The sequence below is a fragment of the Chelonia mydas genome, chromosome 11, assembly GCF_015237465.2.
Source record: "Chelonia mydas isolate rCheMyd1 chromosome 11, rCheMyd1.pri.v2, whole genome shotgun sequence".
NCBI classification, from domain to species: Eukaryota; Metazoa; Chordata; order Testudines; family Cheloniidae; genus Chelonia; species Chelonia mydas.
Window position 1 is genome coordinate 17,870,740 of NC_051251.2, and position 21,533 is coordinate 17,892,272.

The 21,533-nt window shown below is 40.4% G+C and overlaps 1 protein-coding gene across 7 annotated transcripts in view; it reads left to right on the forward strand.

Annotated features, from left to right (window-relative positions):
- Positions 1–21,533, forward strand: part of MGAT5 (alpha-1,6-mannosylglycoprotein 6-beta-N-acetylglucosaminyltransferase) — a 222,901-nt gene that overhangs the window by 104,677 nt on the left and 96,691 nt on the right. For all 7 annotated transcript variants that reach the window (XM_037912307.2, XM_037912309.2, XM_043525076.1 and 4 more), the window contains 2 exons: positions 12,445–12,521; positions 14,097–14,186. In XM_037912307.2, coding sequence (XP_037768235.1) covers positions 12,445–12,521; positions 14,097–14,186 — 167 coding nt within the window. The remainder of the gene's footprint in view (positions 1–12,444; positions 12,522–14,096; positions 14,187–21,533) is intronic.

The following is a 21,533-nucleotide window of genomic DNA, read 5'->3' on the forward strand; positions in this document are numbered from 1 at the left end:
TCTTACCTCTGAGATGCAGACCCCACTTTGATGATCCCCTGGTGTTATCTGGACCGGTGATCCACTAGGTCACGCCAATCCTTGACTCTGGGAGCCAGCCTTGCCTTGCTCTACTGTGAGAACCCCTGTTCCTGGGCTGTTCACGCACAGCCTCTGGCATGTAAGCTGCCCCTCGGATTGTGCAACTGAATGACACTAGGCAATATCTCTGGTCCCAGACACAACCCTAGGAACCTCCGTCTTGCAGTGTCCAGTTATGCCTGCTGGATGCTGCAAGCTTATATGAGTTTGTCAATTTAACAAAGAAAGTGATATGCACCAGGCTTCTTATCCCAAGGGGAGTCTCTGACATGCTTCAGACCAAATGCACTGCTTCAGATAGAATAAACAAACACATTTATTAACTACAGAAATAGATTTTAAGTGACTAGAAGTCAAAGCACAAAAAATCAGATTTGGTCAAATGAAATAAAAGCGAAACACATTCTAAGCTGATCTTAACACTTTCAGTGTCCTTACAAACTTAGATGCTTCTTACCACTGGCTGGCTGGTTGCCCTTCAGCCAGGCTCTCCCCTTTGATCAGTACTTCAGTTGCTCGGTGGTGATGTCTGTAGATGGAGGTGGAAGAGAGAGGAAGGGCATGGCAAATGTCTCTCCCTTTTATCATGTTCTTCTCTCTTGGCTTTGCGCACCCCCTCCTCCCCTCAGAGTCAGGTGAGCATTACCTTATCGTAGTCCCAAACTGACCAAAAGAAGCGGGGTGACTCATTCGAGAGTCCAACAGATCCTTTGTTGCTGCCTAGGCCAGTGTCCTTTGTTCCTGTGAGGCTGGATTAGAATCACAGAATGTTAGGGTTGGAAGAGACCTCAGGAGGTTTGTCCCATACATGCCCTGACAAGGTGTGAACTTCCTCTCTGCTCTTGTTTTGAGCCATGAGGACACATTTTCAGCCTCATAACTATATACATGAAATTACAAACTATAACATTACTGTAACAACTATTACTATAACATCATTATAACAACAATGCTCAGTGCATCATGAGCCTTCCAAAGACACCCGACATGACAAACTTTGGATGCCACACAATCATTTTATAAAGATAAACATGGGGGTGTAGGGTGTTCCCCCGAGGCACAGAACGTCACACCCACCATGTTTGTTCTTCTGCCTTCATCATCTCTAGGTTGGACTGCTATGTGTTGTACCTGGGTGTACCTTTTGACATGTAGCCTTTGGCTAGTGCAGAATACAGCAGTACACATTTTAGCTATTGTAGACTGAAAAGACCACATTACATGTGGATGCTGGGCTCTGCATTTTTGTCCTCTTGTTAGGGGATTGTAAGCCAGGCTAACAACCTGTCCCCATAAAAAATTCTTCATTATGGAAACAAACCAGAGGTACAATGAGTCTGTCACAGATTTGCAAATACATACATCGACAGTGGAGAGCCATGATCTGCTGGATGAAAGACAAGATAGTCAACCAGCAAATTCTCAACTCTATGATGATCGAGAATCAAAGCAACAAGGAAGTTAATCATCTGAACTTTAACTGTGAAGATACCCTGTTTAAGACAAGAATTGGGCATGGGAACTGTTGGATTCTGGGGTGTGTACGAGTGCTCATGTCACATTCCCCCCCATCTTGTTATTAGGTCAATCAAAATAAAACTAAAGAAGGTAACCCCATGAAAGGCAGAAGGTATGTATAATACTAGAAAGTTAATAGATCCAGAGTGACGATTCATTTCAAGCTGCAACTTAACAGTAGATCTGAAGAGTTAAAGATGCTGATGGATGACATAAGAGAACAATTGAGACACAAAGTGGGTGAGGTTATTATAGGCTTTATTGGACCAACTTCTGATAATGAGACAGATAAGCTTACACAGAGCTCTTCTTCTGGTCTGAAAGCTTGTCTCTCACCAACAGAAGTTGGTCCAATAAAAAATATTATCTTATCCACATTCATTCTCTCTCTCTCTCATATATATATATATCCTGGGACCAATACTGTTATAGAAGAGCAATGGCAGTTTTTCAAAGAAGTAAGTGTGGATGCAGCCAGGATTACAATGGGGGTGAGAAGATCTAAGAAGGACGAATGTTTCCAACCAAATTACATGGAGGCTTGTTGAAGAGAGGAAATAATTAAAGAAGAAAATTAAACAAAAATGAGATAGCAGTGTAAAAGCTATTCTGCAATAGGAATATGCAGACAAAGACAAGGAAGTTAAAAGATTGGCTAGAAGAGGTAAGAGAAAATGGGCAGAAAATAACGTGAGAGAAGCTGAGGTCATGTATAAGAGAGGGGATTCTAAAAAGCTTTTTCTAGTATCTAAACAGCTGATAATCACAATTCTCGAACTGTTGTGGTATTGTGAAGGCTTGAGTTGGTCCAATTTTAACCACAGAGGAAGGACAGAAAGCCCATTGGATGGAACGTTTCCAGGCTGTGCTTAACCAACCAGAACCATTAACACATTGATAGATGGGAAGAAATAGCAGACATCTATATCATTAAAGATAATCCCTTTTGAGGAAGTAACTGAGGCCATCAACGTACAGAAGAGTGGCAATGTTCCAGGCTGTGATATAGATGCTGAAATGTTAAAAGCTGGGGAGGAAGTGGTTGTGCCTGTGCAGGTTGTACAGAATGGTTTGGGAAAAGGAGATAACTCTTCTCCAGTCTTCAGCAGGTATCTGCAAAATCCCTACAAAAGGGGACCAGTTTATTTGTGATAATTGGAGAGGGGTGACACTCATATTGTACCTGGAAAAGTGTTCTGAATTATCATTTTGAATAGGAAGAAAGCTGCTCTTCATGAAGTATTCAAGGAAGAACAGGCTGGATTTCGATCTAGTAGCTTGCGTTCAGACCAGATTTTCCCTTTGGAAGACTTATTGAGAGAGGCTTAGAATACCAGCAGAAGATGGTTTTTAACTTCCTTGATTTTACAGAAATATTGGATAGTATCCACAGAGAAGATCTAGAGGTACTATGGAATTCCAGCAAAGATTCTTAATTTGATAAAAGCTGTCTATGACAAATCTGCATGTGTTGCATCTGGACAGAATGGAGGCATGGAATAGTTTGATTGTTACATGGTGTTAAGGTAAGGTTATGTATTATCTCCACTTCTCTTCTGCATTGTCATAGACTGTGATGAGAAAAGTGACGACTGCTGCCGATGACACTGGTATTGTTTGAGCAAGAGAGAAGCTGCAAAATTTAGATTTTTGCAGATGATGCAGTCATACTGGATGCCAGCTTGGATGAAATAAAAAGACTCTTTATGAGCATACAAGCAGAAGTGGCCAAAGTGGGACTCTGTATCAGTATGCAGAAGATGAAGATCATGGAGATAGGAGCGAATGCTGTTGGTATTGGCAGATGTCTGATTGATGGAGAAGAGTATGTAATAGCTGATGACTTGTCTATATTGGAAATACAGTATCTGCAAATGTCCCATTCACTAAGGAAGGGAAGGGAAGAATTGGCAAAGCAAGTTAATCATTTTCCTGTTTGTTGCCAGACATCTGGAAGAGTAAGAAGATACATCTACAATGGAAAATCAGATTGTACAATGGTACACTATTGTATGCCTTAGAAATGTGGCAGATGGTGAAAATACACAACAGGATGGTGAAGGTGAAAGCACTCCACCAGCATTGTTTATGAAGCATCTTAAGAATTCATTGGAGAGATTGTGTAACCAATGTGGAAGTATTGCTCTGCACAGGTCAACAGACAGCTGTGGTGGTGAGACCATGCCCTCAGGTTACCCCCCGGCAGAAGCACAAGATGCATCTTAGATTGGCTCTCACCTGGAGGAGAGAAAATGCATGAAGGACAAAGAAAAACCTATTGCAAGACGGAAAGGATGCAGTCATCGTGGATGGCGTCCAATATCTTGCTATGAACAGACAGCAGTGGCAGAAAAATGGTTGCCTTATGTGCCACTAGGCACAGGAGATTGTAAAGCTGAAGCTAAGCTCTGCATTTTTCTTCACTCAAGGTACTGCTGCTTATCCTCTTTAAAGCCCTACATGATCTAAGATGCAGGTATCTCAAAGACAGCCTCTTGCCCCATGTGCCATCAGAGCAGATGTGATTTGTAATAGTGGTTCTTCCCTCTGTCCTTAAAGTTGGGAGTGACTGGACCTGAAGAAAGACCTTTGTAGTAGCAGGACCTAGGTTCTGGAATTTGCTTCTGCTGAAAATACCAGTTTTAGGTCACGATGGAAATCAGCTATTTGGTTTGGCCCCTCCATTCCTGGATGGGAATGATGATTCTCCATAGAAGTTGGTTGCTAGTTGGTAATTCACTGATTCTTGGGTGAAGTTTTGTTGTTAGTAGGTTAGGGAGCCACCACTATGATCCCTGTTTGAGGGAAACATCTTACATTTAAAAATGTGAATGTAGCAACCGTACTGAGGTAATGGACACCGAACAAATCTAAGGGTCTGCAATACTGATCAGGGCAGACAGATGAGAACGTGGTAATACTGGTTTTGTTAGATTGAGACGAGGGTGCCTAAAAAATCTGAATTAAGCAACTGAAGTGTGCTTCAAATGATTACAAAGCAGAACAGTTTCTGGAATCATGTGCCTTGCAATGGATAATGAATAATGATGAGTTGCTTTGTTAGACCGTGGTACTCTTATGGAAAGAGTAGGAGAAACATTTCTGTTAGATTTCAGAGTAGCAGCCATGTTAGTCTGTGTTCGTAAAAAGAAAAGGAGTACCTGTGGCACCTTAGAGACTAACAAATTTATTTGAGCATAAGCTTTCGTGAGCTACAGCTCACTTCATCGGGTGCATTCAGTTGAAAATACAGTGGGGAGGTTCATATACACAGAGAACATGAAACAATGGGTGTTACTATACACACTGTAAGGAGAGTGATCACTTAAGATGAGCTAATACCAGCGGGGGGGGGGGGGGGGGGGGGAAGAGAAAAGCTTTTGTAGTGATAATCAAGTTGGGCCATTTCCAGCAGTTGACAAGAATGTCTGAGGAACAGTGGGGGTGGGGGGGAATAAACATGGGGAAATAGTTTTACTTTCTGTAATGACCTATCCACTCCCAGTCTCTATTCAAGCCTAAGTTAATTGTATCCAGTTTGCAAATTAATTCCAATTCAGCAGTCTCTCGTTGGAGTCTGTTTTTGAAGTCTTTTTGTTGTAATATTGCGACCTTTAGGTCCGTAATTGAGTGACCAGAGAGATTGAAGTGTTCTCCGACTGGTTTTTGAATGTTATAATTCTTGACATCTGATTTGTGTCCATTTATTCTTTTACGTAGAGACTGTCCAGTTTGGCCAATGTACATGGCAGAGGGGCATTGCTGGCACATGATGGCATATATCACATTGGTGGATGTGCAGGTGAACAAGCCTCTGATGGTGTGGCTGATGTGATTAGGCCCTATGATGGTGTCCCCTGAATAGATATGTGGACACAGTTGGCAACGGGCTTTGTTGCAAGGATAGGTTCCTGGGTTAGTGGTTCTGTTGTGTGGTGTGTGGTTGCTGGTGAGTATTTGCTTCAGGTTGGGGGTTCTGTCTGTAAGCAAGGACTGGCCTGTCTCCCAAGATCTGTGAGAGTGATGGGTCGTCCTTCAGGATAGGTTGTAGATCCTTGACGATGCATTGGAGAGGTTTTAGTTTGGGGCTGAAGGTGATGGCTAGTGGCGTTCTGTTGTGTTCTTTGTTGGGCCTGTCCTGTAGTAGGTGACTTTTGGTACTCTTCCGGCTCTGTCAATCTGTTTCTTCACTTCAGAAGGTCGGTAGTGTAGTTGTAAGAATGCTTGATAGAGATCTTGTAGGGGTTTGTCTCTGTCTGAGGGGTTGGAGCAAATGCGGTTGTATCGTAGAGCTTGGCTGTAGACAATGGATCGTGTGGTGTGGTCTGGATGGGAGCTGGAGGCATGTAGGTAGGCATAGCGGTCAGTAGGTTTCCGGTATAGGGTGGTGTTTGTGACCATTGCTGATTAGCACCATAGTGTCCAGGAAGTGGATCTCTTGTGTGGACTGATCCAGGCTGAGGTTGATGGTGGGATGGAAATTGTTGAAATCATGGTGGAATTCCTCCAGGGCTTTTTTTCCATGGGTCCAGATGATGAAGATGTCATCAATGTAGCGCAAGTAGAGTAGGGGCATTAGGGGATGAGAGCTAAGGAAGCGTTGTTCTAAGTCAGCCATAAAAATGTTGGCATACTGTGGGGCCATGCAGATACTCATAGCAGTGCCGCTGATTTGAAGGTATACATTATCCCCAAATGTGAAATAGTTGTGGGTGAGGACAAAGTCACAAAGTTCAGCCACGAGGTTTGCTGTTTCAGGGAGTTTCTTGAGCAAACGCTGTAGTTTCTTTTGGTAACCCTCAGTGGGATCAGAGGGTAATGGCTTGTAGAAAGTGGTGTTGGAGAGCTGCCTAGCAGCCTCTTGTTCATATTCCGATCTATTCATGATGACAACAGCAACTCCTTTGTCAGCCTTTTTGATTATGATGCCTTAGCCTGGACCAGTCCACACAAGAGATGCTAGTTTTATGAGACACTCCCCTGTCAGGCCTATGTGATAAAGTAGGACAGTATCTCCAACTAAAGCTATAACTACTCTGCCTGTTTTGTCCACTTGCCTTAGTAGGGAATGAATTTTTAAAAATATTATTTACTGCTGCAGTATGTTCTGTAGGCAGCTGTGGCCAGGTGTTTAAAGAGACAAGGTGAATGAGGTAATGCATTTTATTGGACCAACTTCTGTTGGTGAGAGAGACAAGTTTTCAAGCTTCCAGAGAGCTCTTCTTCAGGTCTGGTAAACTAACTCAGGGCATTTCTACACCTACAATGCTGCAGAGGTGCAGCTGTACTGATGCAGCTGCGGTGCAGCTGGTGAAGACGCTCTGTGCAGATGGAAGAGAGCTCTGCCGCTGGCATAATAAAACCACCTCCGCATAGCCGAAGCTATGTCGGTGGGAGAGTCTCTCCTGCCAACTTTCAGAGTAGCAGCTGTGTTAGTCTGTATTCGCAAAAAGAAAAGGAGTACTAGTGGCACCTTAGAGAAGAACCAATTTATCTGAGCATAAGCTTTCGTGAGCTACAGCTCACTTCATCGGATGCATTCAGTGGAAAATACAGTGAGGAGATTTATATACACACAGAACATGAAAAAATTGGTGTTACCATACACACTGTAAGGAGAGTGATCACTTAAGATGAGCTATTACCAGCAGGAGAGCCGGGGGAGGGGAGGAGGAGAAAAGCTTTTGTAGTGATAATCAAGGTGGGCCATTTCCAGCAGTTAACAGGATCGTCTGAGGAAGGGTGGGGGGGGGGGGGGGGAATAAACATGGGGAAATAATTTTACTTTCTGTAATGACCCATCCACTTGTCAAGGCAGGTTGACAAGTCTGTAACGCTGCAGGCTGTTTTTAATGTTGCTATGATGAAGCAAACTAGGGTGGTAGTGGTTGAGTTAATATTCTTGTGTGGTTTATCTGCAGAGGTTAGCCTGACACATGAGGGAGAGAGAGATCATGCTCTAGAACAGGGGTCTCAAACACGCGGCCCATGTGAATCTTTAATTTTAACCTTAAATGTAGTCCCTTTCAAGTTGGATCTTTCTCATAACTGTGCAATGGCTGCATTTAAAAAGTTCATTCTGCTTCTACAGATATCACCCATTTCTGCCCGTATTCCTATTTTAAGGATACAGAGTATCCTTAAAATAGTAATATCTCTAAATCTGGAATGAACTTCCTAAATGCACTCACTGTACACACTTGCACAGCCAATACATACTGGTTAATGTGTTAATGAACACACAATAAACTTGAAGTCCACTCCTTTTTAAAAAAGTTTAGGTCACCTACTATCCTGTTCCCTTGACAATTTTTTGTTGTGGCTTTTTCCTTCAGTGCCTGTGTGAAAGGTCCACACAAATAAAAAGGGAACCTGGCTGTGGACAGGGAAACAGTAATGAAACATACACAGAATGCTATAAAGATGTCAGATGCACAAAGGTATTGGGGGAAAAGCAGAAATATTTTTTCCTGTAAACCCAGTTGGTGGTTATAGGTGTTTCTAATAGCAAATAAAAAATGTTCACATGACATGTTTTTTTTTAAAAGCTGATTATTTCCTTTTAAATCATTGTGCTTTGTGTATGAAACACACAAGCCCTTGCAGTGGGCATGTGACGGTGGGGCAAGAGCTGAGGCCACACCCCACTGGATAGTTCTGGGGCATCCTGTCAGCTAGTCGGGGTGCTCATCTTGGACAGCTTTTAACAAGTGCCACAATTGGTCTGCTGCCATCTACAAAATTGACAGATGGAAGCAGACCTCCTCTACTCTACCTAACCTTTGTTATATAGCTTCACAATACCCCTTCAATGATGTAACATCTGTCTGATACAGAAGCATCTGTCCTTTGTCTTTGACAATTTTACATGACTAGATGTTTACATTTCTTCCTTGACCTCAGCAGGTGATTAATTTATACTCAGAAACAGGAGGATGAGTAGTAATTCTTATTGTTTTTCACCTAGCCAATAAGGGTGTGTGTGTGTGTGTGTGTGTTATCCTATCCTCTTGTTTTGTATTATGGGAAAGGGCAAAGAGGGAGCACCTAAATGGCCCTTTATATACACCATTTATTTTCCTTGTACTGTTCTAACTAAAAATTACTGTTCTTTCAAATCTTTCACATGGGAGACCCTGTCATCACTGTAGTATTTTCTGTTGCTATATGCAGACTTTTTCTATTTGTTTATTCCCCCACCCCCCCATGCCTGGAAATTAGTTCCTATAATTTAAATTTAGAGATGACGCATCTTGGCATTTTGTTCTTGCAGGGGATGCACAAACAGTACATAGAGTTCATGAAGACAAAAAAAGACTGTTTAAGCAATAACTCCCAAATGTTTGCTGATTTTAGCATTAGAACAACCTTCAGGTTTTCTCTTCAGCCCTTGCCAGTAGGTGTCTGTGCAGTCAGTTGGAATTGGATGTAAAATATAAATAAAATCTAGGGATGTACAAACAATTCAGATAAGTTGCCAGCAGAAAAAGGAGGAGTAGAGGAAAGGGACTGGAAATGCGATTACCATCAGTGCTGTTGCCCTAGGTTAGCATTTCTTTCATTCTCTAAAAACAAATTTTCACTGCTTGCCTTCTTCTTTGCTTTAATTCTGCTTGTGAATATAGTAGCCAGAAATATGAATTAGAGCACTGCAGAATAAATGCTGACCTTTTGTCATGGCAGATTAAAATGTCCATTTAAAATGGCCTTCAGTCTTCAAAAGTAGTGAGTGGTGGTAATCTTCAGTGTTTATCTTTGTAGGATATTTATATATCTGCTGTTCTTCCTTCAGTAGTAGGAGTTCAGGAACTTGAGACAGATAAGGAAAACTGATATCTACAGTATGTAGAAGTCTCCTCTCTTGCCTTTCTGCCTCTTGCCTTTTTCTTCTATCAAAAAAAGCCACCGCTGCTAAAGTCATGTCCCACCACTCTGAGGCTCACACTCATTCACTCTTGTTTAGAATTCCTCATTGGTTGCTGAAAGCAGAAGTGTTTATTTTAAAAATACATATCTTGAATGGCTAATCCATTTTCCGCCTTAATCCTGACCATCTAAAACGGAGAAGTTTTAAACTTAAACTAGTTCTAACTCCGTTAAGTGCGTAATGCTGTGCAATATTGAAATCTCATGATTTTGCGAGGCCGTGGCTCATTAATTTTGAATGTTTGAGCTTGGCAGTATAATAAGTTCTCCAACAGAAGGATATTGGATCAGCACATCTATTCAGTGAGTACCCGCACTGAAATTCTAGGTGGGAATGTACCTTTAAAAGAAATACAACCTTCTTCCCCACAGAAAGATACTTTTCCAGAAAACATTCCAGTTTTGATATTGTACTCATAACTTCCAGTTGCAATGTACTTATATGAGTGTGTCATTATTTGAAAGGAAAAAAACCCCTTAAAATATAGAGAAACTGTGCTCCATTATTTCTCTAATGCTAAATAAATCAGGTTTTGACTTTCGTTAGGTTGGAATGAATGGTTGACATTTTGACTGTAGTTTTAGAAAATTTAAAAGCTAATTGGTGCCGCCAAGTTCAGTACGTCTCTTTCAATACATAATTTGTCGACTAATTCAATGAGAACTTCTCAGGAGATCCATTATTCTGCATAGATTTTCCATCACTAAATTACATGCTCATGGGCCTGAATGGAAAATGACTTGTGAAAAACTGTTTATGTAAAGTTTCTTTCTTGTATCAAAATTGGGATCTCTTGATTACAAAGAAAAAACATCCTGAGTATACGAGATGGTGGCACTCATCTTTTTGAGTCAAAAGTTAAACAGGTTGGTGCAATAATATATCCTGCTGTAGGAGGTAACGTCTATCTGATTTTACAAAACCCATATTTTACCCACTTGTAATCCTTAAATATCTTGTGGCAGTTTTTGGAAGGAGGAAAAGTATTAACCACTGTATCCTAGATAAAATTTAACTTGGGTTATTATAGTTAACCTACCTAAAGTCCCACAACAATTTCAATTGGATTAGGAACATTTATACATGCTTTATCTGGAACTTTCCCTTCTTGGAGTAATGAGGCCTACAGATTCAACACACTCTAATGGGTTGTTAACTTCAGAAAAAATTTGAATTACTGATTGGTACTCAATTTGTTTTTCATTTAGTTCCTTGTTCTGCAGAAGGATTGCTACTATTTAGTCTTAACGCTTAGTTTAAGATTCCTTGCCGATATACAGTGGACTTCCTTTACTGTGCAAATATCTTCAGTGGTGAGCTTTTCAAAGGTGGAGCCGCTCTTCCCCTGATATTGATTGGTGGCTCTGGTCCGCCTCCTAGATGGTATATAGCAGAGACTCAGTAACATCATGGGTCTGTGGACCTCATCTCAAATAAGAGAGACTATTTTCTTAGTCTTCTGTCTCAAACTGCTGGTTAAAATTGTTGTTCCCTGTTCAGTAGTTGCTGTGTTCCACCCCACAGGTGACTAGTCAAACCATCCCCATTTGTGTGCAGTTCTTTGAGATAAAAGGTACTAAAGAAGTACATACAACTTCATGTGTGTGTTATTTTACAGCACTCGTAGATGTGTTATGTGCTTCAAAAAACACCCATTAAAAGACAGGTCAATACAATGCAAATGACAGACAAAAGAGGAAGTATAGGGAGGACGGAAGGACAGATTACGGAAACATGACTCATTTTTTACATATGGGCGTGCCTGGTTGCATGTGGCTTTGGGGTTTGAATGCTTCTGTTGACTTGTATTATTGTGTGAACATATTTTCTCTTGGTATTATGACAGTAAATGAGTTTCAGTAGAGAGGGGGAATCTTCGTCATAGCTTATGCACAACTGGTTGGATCATTAGCTTCCCTGGGCCGGATCCTGATAGGGAGTGCGACGTGAATGCTGATCCTCCACCCCCACCCCATCCTCACTGCTCAAGAGGAAGTGATATGAATGAGATGGTAATGGAAGTTTGTTGGAAGGGTGTTAGGCTTCTACAAGGTTCTTATTCTGACTATAGCTACTGTTGGATGGTTAGGAAACCACTGCTGTGTCTGAAAGGTATTTGAGTACTTCATAACACCATTGACAGGGCTGCCACATGGCACACATCTAAGTGACACTCATGCATTTGGCAGCCACATCATGCTTCTAACAGCTCAGCTGAGATGTCACATCTGGCTGAGCTGGGGGAAGACTGCAGGCGTGTTTTCTAGCAGCTACAGTGTATAGTCCTGGGGCAACAGCTGAGCAGGCAGCCAGAGCTGCTCCTCTTTTGCTGCTCTCCTTGGTTGCTCAGGGACAGGAACAAGTGTCTGGGAAAGGACGGTGAGTGGCAGAACAAGTCCCAGGCTCTCCCCCTGACCCCAAGCTGCCTGTAGCAGCCCTGCTGCTGTCCGTCTCTCTTCCGGATCACACAGTCTCCTCCCACCCCCCCACCCCCCCCCCCCCCCGGCGCGCAGTCTGTACATGGCTCCAAAGTTGCCTTAATGGTACTCTTTTGACTGCCAAGTACCATCTTGTAAGAATCGCATTTTTATTTTTTTCTCCATTGTTGTAACCTGAAAAACAATTTAATTCCATACCAAATTTTCTGCTGTTCATTACTGTTGTCCAAATATTATTTTGACAGGTGCTTACTTAGTTTAAAATTAAACAGGAGTTTTAAAAATTACTTTGTGCATCAGCATTATTGTTACTGACACCAAAACTTGCAGTTTATTCATTTACTGCTGCCACAGAGACTACAATATTCTTTCTTTAGTGAGTTTGGATGGTGGTTCAGAGGTTCAAAGGGATGGATTTAGTATGTCTGCCAAAAGTGTAAATCAATATTACAGTTATGTTCTGTTGGTTTTTCTCTTCAGATCTCATTAATGGAGCCCAGGAACAGTGTGAATTGCCTCCTATGGATGGCTTCCCTCACTGTGAGGGCAAAATAAAGGTAAGTGTGATCTTCTGTTAATCTCTGCGTACATGTTATGTTTTTGAAATCCCATCTGTTGAAAGAGGCCATTGCTGAAACAGTTGTAGATTTATAGATATAAGCAATTGAGATTAACGACAGGAATTCACAGAAGACAAGTACAGAAGATTACATGCCATTATGGCACTCCGTACCTGAGGCCATTGTAGTATTACTGCTGGAAGAAAATGGATGATGTCCCTTGTTAAGGCATGGGATAAAACACCAAATAGAGTCCCGTAGTACTTGGGAGGCTTGTTGTGTATTGGTATTCTGTCCCTTAATAGTTTGACTACACATCAGATGAAATTCAAAAAATATTTAGGCCCTAGTCCTACACAAGTTTAGGTATGTGAATAATCATATACTCAATAATCCCATTGAACTCTGTGCACAACCAGAACCATAGATGGTAAACCCATTGGGCCAAGGTCCTTGCCATATCTCTGAAGTGCCTACTTTGTTGTTGGCTGTTTATATATATTTTAATTAGCAAATACTGAAAACTGTCCATTTCTTACTCAACCCAAAAATATTGAAAAATGTCAGTAATACATATTTTCTGGTAGAATTTTTCATTTTTTTTTTAAATTGTAACTTGAAGGGCCAATGAAACTGATTAGTGTTTTTAAAAAATGTAAATTCCTCTTGCTTCATTCATAAAAATATATATAAAATATATATAAATATTAAATATAATTAAATATAAAATATATATAAATATAATGAAATGAAATGAAATATAAAAATTTGTTTCTGAAATGGTTTCAGATGTGATATATATTTTGATTATATCCTTGGAATCTGAGATTTTTTTAAAATTTTCTACTAAATCAATAAAAGTACTTGGAAATAAATATTGAAATTTATTGTAAATTCACTTTTAAAAAAAACAAACTCTCCCTGGCCTGTATGAGCTCGGTGACTTCAGTTTTGAACAACATGGACGAACTGGTTGCAAAACTGCTAAACAATTTGTCATTTGAATGCTAAATTGCTAATTTATAGTCCTGAAGAACAATTTATTTTTGGTTACTTTTTCTGATGACTTTGCCAGGACAACTAGTTCTAGGTAGTTCTTCATTAAAAGATTTTTTTTAAGTGAATTCTTTAATTGTGTAAAGACGCCAGACTGATAGCACTGGGGACTGAAGTGATCTGTTTGACCACAGAACAAGTGCAACATGTTCAGAGGTATGTAAGCAACGTCCTGCCACCAGCACGCCTCTATCTTGATCTGGAGAGAGTATGCAAGTCTCCATTCAGTCTTTGGTCTCTGTTATCTGGCTGCCAGTTAGCGCTTAATATAGTCATCCATGGTGACCGCGTGTAGTGACCTAGCATTAGTGGCTTAGAGATAATCAACTCATTTCTTGATGAGTCTGCAATACAGTTTCCACAGCTTCTGTCACTGCTGATTTTAATCTTGTTTCATCTATTGACATAGCTTTTCCCCCTCCTAAATTGAGTTCTGATGAAAACGTGGCTTTTTAAAGTTAACGGATACACACAAGCCTTAAACCTAACAGACTGGCTATTTTTGTTTTGTTTCAGTGGATGAAAGATATGTGGCGATCGGATCCATGTTATGCAAGTTACGGTGTGGATGGGTCTACGTGCTCCTTTTTTATTTACCTCAGTGAGGTCAGTAAGTCTATCTTCAAGTGCGTGAAACCTACAATAAGGGAGCACTAAAATGTCTCGGTATTTATGGATAATTACTTGTACAATTCATGTGGGAAAAGGAGAACAGTGAGGAGATAGAGAGAGAGAGAGAAACTAAAATGATTCCAAAGGGAGTTGCTAGTATTTAGAGCTCCCTAGGTATGTCTGCCTTAGAGAATTGTACTGTTACAGTATCAGTGGGATTGTACTGATGTAAGCAGCAACTGTGCAATGAGTCCACACTAGCCATCCTGTTTCATCTGTAATTTACCCCACACATGGTGCTTTAATCAGCTGTTGTAGGTGCATAGCCCTCTTGATATCTATCCCCTAGTTTCCAATACAGATTCCTGAAGCAGTGGATTCTGGGAGATTTGGGAAAGGCTTTTGCAAAGCCAGAGAATACTTAGATTGTAAAACTAAGGGGTGTGACTTCCTGGGAAGCACAACTATTTTTGTAATGTATTCTCTACAGTTGAAACTCAGTCTTTGCTCAAAGAGACAGTTTTTGCTGAAGGTCCTGAAAATTCATTGCAAGTCTCATCTCATTGCTCTCATGCAGCCCAGGTTAGTTAGTGGAAGGTGTACCAGAAGCAATACCTGGAGAGAGCCAGAGCCCAGCACCACCTCAAATTCAGTTTGCAGCTTTCACCAAAATTCTCTAGGGCGACTCTGTCAAGTCTTTGGCCTTTCATTCTTTCTGAATTCGATTTAATGTCATTGTTCTCTATTAAATCTGCCAATTATTAATAACAGCTCTGTAATGATTCCAGGCAATGATGTGGTAAAAAGGCTAAAATTTCCAGAAATGAACAGATGAAGATTAATTAATGAAATGCTTTCAAGGGTTTTCTCCTTATGGAATTCAGTTGTTCTCTCCTCCTATATACTACGTTACAGGTGTTAGGTATCTCCTTTATCTTGTAAGCCAAGGTTTCTTGAGTGCTGGGTTTTTTTTTATTTTTCTCTTTTAAAGTTGTTTTTTTTTTTTTTTTTTTTGCGTTGAACTTACGGCTTTGTCTTTCATTACTTTTGTCTCCAGCTTGTTTTTTCCTCCCATGTTGTTACCACTCTTTGTTGCCCTTCTGGAAGGCAGGTATAATTTGCTGGCTAAAACACTGTGTGGCAGGGAAAGTTCCATTTCCAGCTCTGTCGCTGACTTCTTGTATGGCCTTGGGCAAGTCACGTGATCTCTCTCTATCTCGCATTCCCTATCTATAAAATGAGCTGCCTACCTCAAAGAGGCATTTGTGAGCCTCAATCATTCATGCTTGTAAAGAGCTTTCAGATCTGCTGAGAGAAATATAGAGCTGGAAGGGACCTCAAGAGGTCAACTACATCTTCTGAGGCGGGACATGTATACCTTGAACATCCCTGACAGGTGTTTATCCAACCTATTCTTAAAAAACTCCAGTGATGGGGATTCTACAACCTCCTTTGGTAATCTATTCCAATATTTAATTATGCTTATAATTAAAAAGCTTTTCCTAATAGGTAACCAAAATTTGCCTTGCTGCAGATTAAGCCAATTAATTCTTATCCTACCTTTAGTGACCATGGAGAAAAATTGATCACCTTCCTCTTTATAAAAGCTCTTAATGTGTTTGAAGACTGTTATCCAGTCCCCTTTCAGTCTTCTTTGCTCAAGACTAAATGTGCCCAACTTTTTAACCTTTTTTCGTTGGTCAGCTTTTCTAAACCTCTGATCATTTTTGTTGCTCTCCTCTGGACTCTCTCCAATTTGTCCACATCTTTCTTAAAGTTGGGTGCCCAAAACTGAACAGTTTCCCAGCTGAGACTGAGTAGAGTAGGATGATTACCTTTGTCTTAGGGCTTGCCTATGCTTAACAGCTAAATTGGCACTGCTGCAATCGATGTAGAGTTGTCGATTTAGCAGGTCTGGTGAAGACAAGCTAAAATCGATGGCAGAGCGCTCTCCCGTTGACTTCTGTACTCCACCTTCCTGAGAAGCATAAGATAACTTAGGTCGATTTATAGCTTTAGTGTAGACCAGCCCTTGCTTATTACATGTGAGTTAATACACCCCAGAATGGCGCTAGCCTCTTTTGCAACTGCGTCATACAGTTGGCTCATGTTTAATTTGTGAACCATTATAACCTTGTTGGTAATCAATAATCAGTGATCAATAATTTGTCAATAATCAATGACCAATTAATTGATAAGCAATCATTGATAACAATTTTAACTGTAAAAAGAAAAGGAGTACTTGTGGCACCTTAGACTAACCAATTTATTTGAGCATAAGCTTTCGTGAGCTACAGCTCACTTCATCGGATGCATACTGTGGAAAGTGTAGAAGGTCTTTTTATACACACAAAGCATGAAAAAATACCTCCCCCCACCCCACTCTCCTGCTGGTAATAGCTTATCTAAAGTGACCACTCTCCTTACAATGTGTATGCTAATCAAGGTGGGCCATTTCCAGCACAAATCCAGGGTTTAACAAGAACCTCGGGGGGGGGGGGGGGGGGGGAGAAATAGGAAAAAACAAGGGGAAATAGGTTACCTTGCATAATGACTTAGCCACTCCCAGTCTCTATTCAAGCCTAAGTTAATTGTGTCCGATGATGCTACAGCTCACGAAAGCTTATGCTCAAATAAATTGGTTAGTCTCTAAGGTGCCACAAGTACTCCTTTTCTTTTTGCGAATACAGACTAACACGGCTGTTACTCTGAAACCAATATTAACTGTGATTGTTTAGTGAGAGGGGTTCTCTTGAGGCTGGATTAGTTTGATGATAAACCTTAGATGAGTCAGCTTTGGATGGATTTATTGATTTAACACTTAGTAAAGACAGCACATATTCAGAGAAGCATACAGTTACCATCAGCTGCAGAACACCTTCCTGTAATTCTGTGACAGACTGTGTGCAGTCTTCAGATGGTCTTACTTCCCCTATGATTAAGGCTAAGATTTTGTCATGGGTATTTTTAGTAAGTCACAAACAGGTCACGGACAATAATGAAAAATTCATGGAAGCCCGTGACCTGTCTTTGACTTTTACTAAAAACATCCATGACAAAATGGGGAGCCTGGGTAGCTGCGGGCAGACTGGGAGCTCCAGGGGACCCCACAACCCCTGGGGATTCGGAGCTCCAGGGTCCCCCTTTGCTGGCGGCTCCAAGTTCTGGGGGTGTCCGCCTGGCAGTGACCCTGCAGCTCCCAGCCATTGCTGGCTGAAGTCACGGCGGTCTTTGGAAGTCAGATTCCATGACTTCCGTGACCTCCATGACTAAATCGCAGCCCTACCTGTAATATAGGGGCAATTATACCTTTTATTATGTATCATTCTGGTCCTTGTCTATTTCCTCTTTTTGGTACACACTTCTTATCTTAAGCTATTTCCAAGGTTCCCTGTTCCATTACAACTTTCCAAATATCTCAACATCTGTTGGTTTGTCATTATTTATGCCCCTTTTAAAGACTTTAAAGTAGTGTTAGTCAATGTGAGTATCATGCAGTGTTTGATTTTTCCATTGTATATGTATATACTTGAAATGAGAGAGGCTGCAGATACCATGGAGATTTAATTACCTCCGGTATTATATGTTATACAAACCTTTTGCATCACAGTTCATTAAGGTAATATTTTTATATCCTGTTAGCACTTTGGTACTTGTGAGAGATCTCTTCCCTCCTGGGTAATGATACAACAAGCAGTTTTCTTCAAGTCTTTTAGTATAGTACATTAATAGTCTCTAACCCCTGCAGATCTTACAGCATTTCCTAGCTTTGTCAAAGAGCATACTCTTTGACATACATAGACTATGAAACTCATTGTAGTTTATAGTACAAATGTAGTTCGGGTCAGATGGCCAGCCCTGGATCATCACACCTCGCTGGAAACACTTCCACAGATTTTAAGGCCATTAGACCATCTTGTCTGACCTCATGTACAGCACATGCCATAGAACTTCACCCCTGCATTGAGTTCAATAATTTGTGACTCAAATGTGTCTTGGTGAACCATTGCTTTCAAATAAGATACGGTTAATAAATAAAATATTAAGCTATTGTATTGGGTATGAAGCAAGATGGGATTTATGCAGCATGTGTTCTTGGGGGGGAGGGCAAATCTTATTTTTCAGCCTTTCACATCTGGAAGGATGAATGTGCATATAATCTAAATGGTAGGTGAGGTGGCTAAGGTTCATTAGGTAACTATACATTTATAGATGCCAGGGATATAAGGTAGAATAAAACAGAATCATTTACAAATTACATAATTAACCCATTATGAGTATAAGCCACTATCAGAAAATTTATGCAAATATATAATTTTAGATATGTTTAACTTCCCTCTGTTTTTATAAATAGGCTTTTCTGCTACCTGAAATATTTTGGAAAATTAATTTATTTTTCCTTACACTAAAAGAGGAGATTTGTTCAATCAGTCTTGTACCAGACAACATATATTTCTAATATCAATTTGTACATGTTGCTTCCATTGTAATTACTATGGTAGCTTAAGAGGTGAAGTGATTGGCAAGGATTTAGGCTGTTTGCAGACTTATTTCAAATGACTTTTTAAGTAACACTGATGAATTTGTGTGATTTTTGTGCTTCATAGCAGAACAGAAGAACAGTTCTTTACTCATCAATTTGTTTTTGTATTTAGGGAAGAACTGACAGAGAGTCTTTGCTTTTTAGAGTTCTCCCTTGACAGTATGTAAAACTAATATTGGTTGAACATGCTATTAACCTTGAGTTCAAATTCAGCATACTTAATCCCATGATTAATGCCATGATTAATGCCCAACAGCAAAGGTTGAAGGCTTAAATGTTTGTGAATGCAAGCATGAAATGAAATTCAAATAACCACTACAATGGTTTGGATTTATGAGCTGTGTTGGCTGCTAAAGATAACTTGGAAATGGTGTTGCACAGAGTAATTTGTCAAAGTGGGCCATGATGGAGAATTGATGGTTTGTGATACGGGTGAAAAGCTGAATGATAAATTTGGCTACAGAACTCTGAGTGATGGGTAGAGGGAAGAGGGCAGCCACCTTAAAATATTAAAACGTATTACTGTAGCAGGAAAAAAAACGTTGCTTTTTAAAGGTTTTTTCAATTCCACCTTAAAGATCACTATATAGAAATAATATAATTGATTATACATGTGCCAATATTTTGGAAATGACAAAACATACATGTATTAGACCTGAGTATATTCTCCCCTTGTTCTCTAACAGTCTCTGTAATCTCGTATGACAAGTGTGTACCTTTTTTTAGATCTCTCCTCAGAATGCACTGCTTCCATGAAACCCCCTTCAGTAGTAATATGGTTTGTATTTATAGATCTCAGAACGCTTTATAAAAGTTCCTGCATATCACTCTTCACTTTAGACCGTGAAATCGGAGCAGGAAGGTGAAGTGACTTGCCCAAAGTCACCCGGCAGCTTAGAGGCACACCTAGGATTTAGAGCTGGTTGGAGCATTTTTGACAAAACCAATTTTGTTTGTGAAAATCATGATAATTTCAATGGCATTCGTTACAAAAAATAATTTTTAAATTAGAATTTCCATTTTTGAATATTTTGCTTTGGAAGGATTGCGTTTCAAAACAGATTTTTTAAGTTGAAATTTATTTTGTTTTTTATTTTTACGTTGTCATTCCATATCAATAGTAATACTGCATAATGACATGTCAAGTCATGTTGTATTGTGCACGACTGTTACTGTCATAATATGACATAATACAATAGTTGATATCTTCTGTTAGTTTATATTATTTTTAAAATTATTAAGGGCAACTGCTACTTAGTACCGAATGAAACATCTTATTTTCTAGATTGGAGTCTCCTGTTTGTGTTATAATGAAACAGTGTGACCCTTTGATCTAGAATATAAGATAAACCCTCATTGAATTAATTAGAGGAGCAGCTGTTTTCAATATCCTAATGATAACTTGAAGTTATTTTTCTAGGATACTGTAAATAGTTGCTCCCCTAACTTTAAAAATAATTAAAGATTCTAGGTATTAGGGACTAAATATGTCTATTTCTTTGGGATAAAAACTCACCCTTTTAAAAAAAAATTGGCTTGTTTTTCACAACATAATTTTTCGCTTACATTTTCGAAATAACCAATTGGTCAAAACACCAAAATTTTACCACGTACTGTCACTGATTCAGCTATGACTTTCAGGAATGACTTTGCTTCTGGGCAAAATGGTATCTTTGGAAATTCATGATTTATTCAGTGGAAAAACTGTATTTCCATTAGAAAATCACAGATCTCATCAAAAAATTGTAAGGAAAATAAAAAAACAAATGAAAAAGTAAATTTTTTTGCTCATTGCCCACTGAGTTTTTATTTCACACAGCCTCCTTTAGTCTTCACCTGTTTACTCACTTTCCTATGCCGGCACTAATCCCATCTCTGAAGCAGCCTTTTTGCTTCATTTGGAAGCCCGCCGATAGCTTTGAGGTGAGTGAGGTGATTTGTATTTCTTCCCAGCTGTTAGGTAATGTCAAAACAGTGTCATGAAAGATATGCTTTTACTCAGACAAACTTGGTTAAATAACATTTCAGTCTGAGACTTATAGGAAGGAAAGAATAGGCCATAACTTCACTGGATTTCTGTTAACACTTTGTGCCTAAAGCATATCTGACACTCCTTTAGTGGGAAGGTGATAACCATATTCAATATCTCATGGAGAGAAGGATGATTCAGTAGTTTGAGCATATTAGCCTTGGATTTGGGTTCAGTTCCTTGCACCACCAAAATTTCCTTAGTCTCTCTCTGCCTCAGTTTCCCATCTGTAAAATGGGACTAGTGCTTGTCTACCTCACAGGGGTGTTGAGGATAAATGTTAACAAATGTTAGATGCCCAAATACTATTGTAATGGGCATCTAAGTTGGATCACTAGTGTGTGCAACAGGGGCATAGCCATGGGAGGGCCTGGGTGGGCCGGGGCCTCCCGAATCCACAGGCTGGGACTCCTGACCCCGGCTTGGTGTCCATCAGCCCAGCCACATGGCGCATCCCTCTCCTGCCAGCGCCACACACTGCTGCCCTGGTCTCCGGCCCCTAACAATGGGGTCGGAGACTGGGGCAATAGCACACGGCGCCGGCAGGAGAGAGATGTGCCATGCGGCTGGGTTAACAGACACCGAGCCAGGGGCGGGAGGGATGGATGGAGCTCGACCCCCGGCGGGGTCCCTCTCTGCCCTATGGGTGTACCCTGCAGCCTGTGTGTCCTGAGCAGCCTTCTCTTCAGGTGCCTGCTGAGCAGTAAGGGCTAGTTGGAGGGGATAGGAAGAAAGCAGCCAACCATCTCTCCTGCCTCCCTCCCCAGGG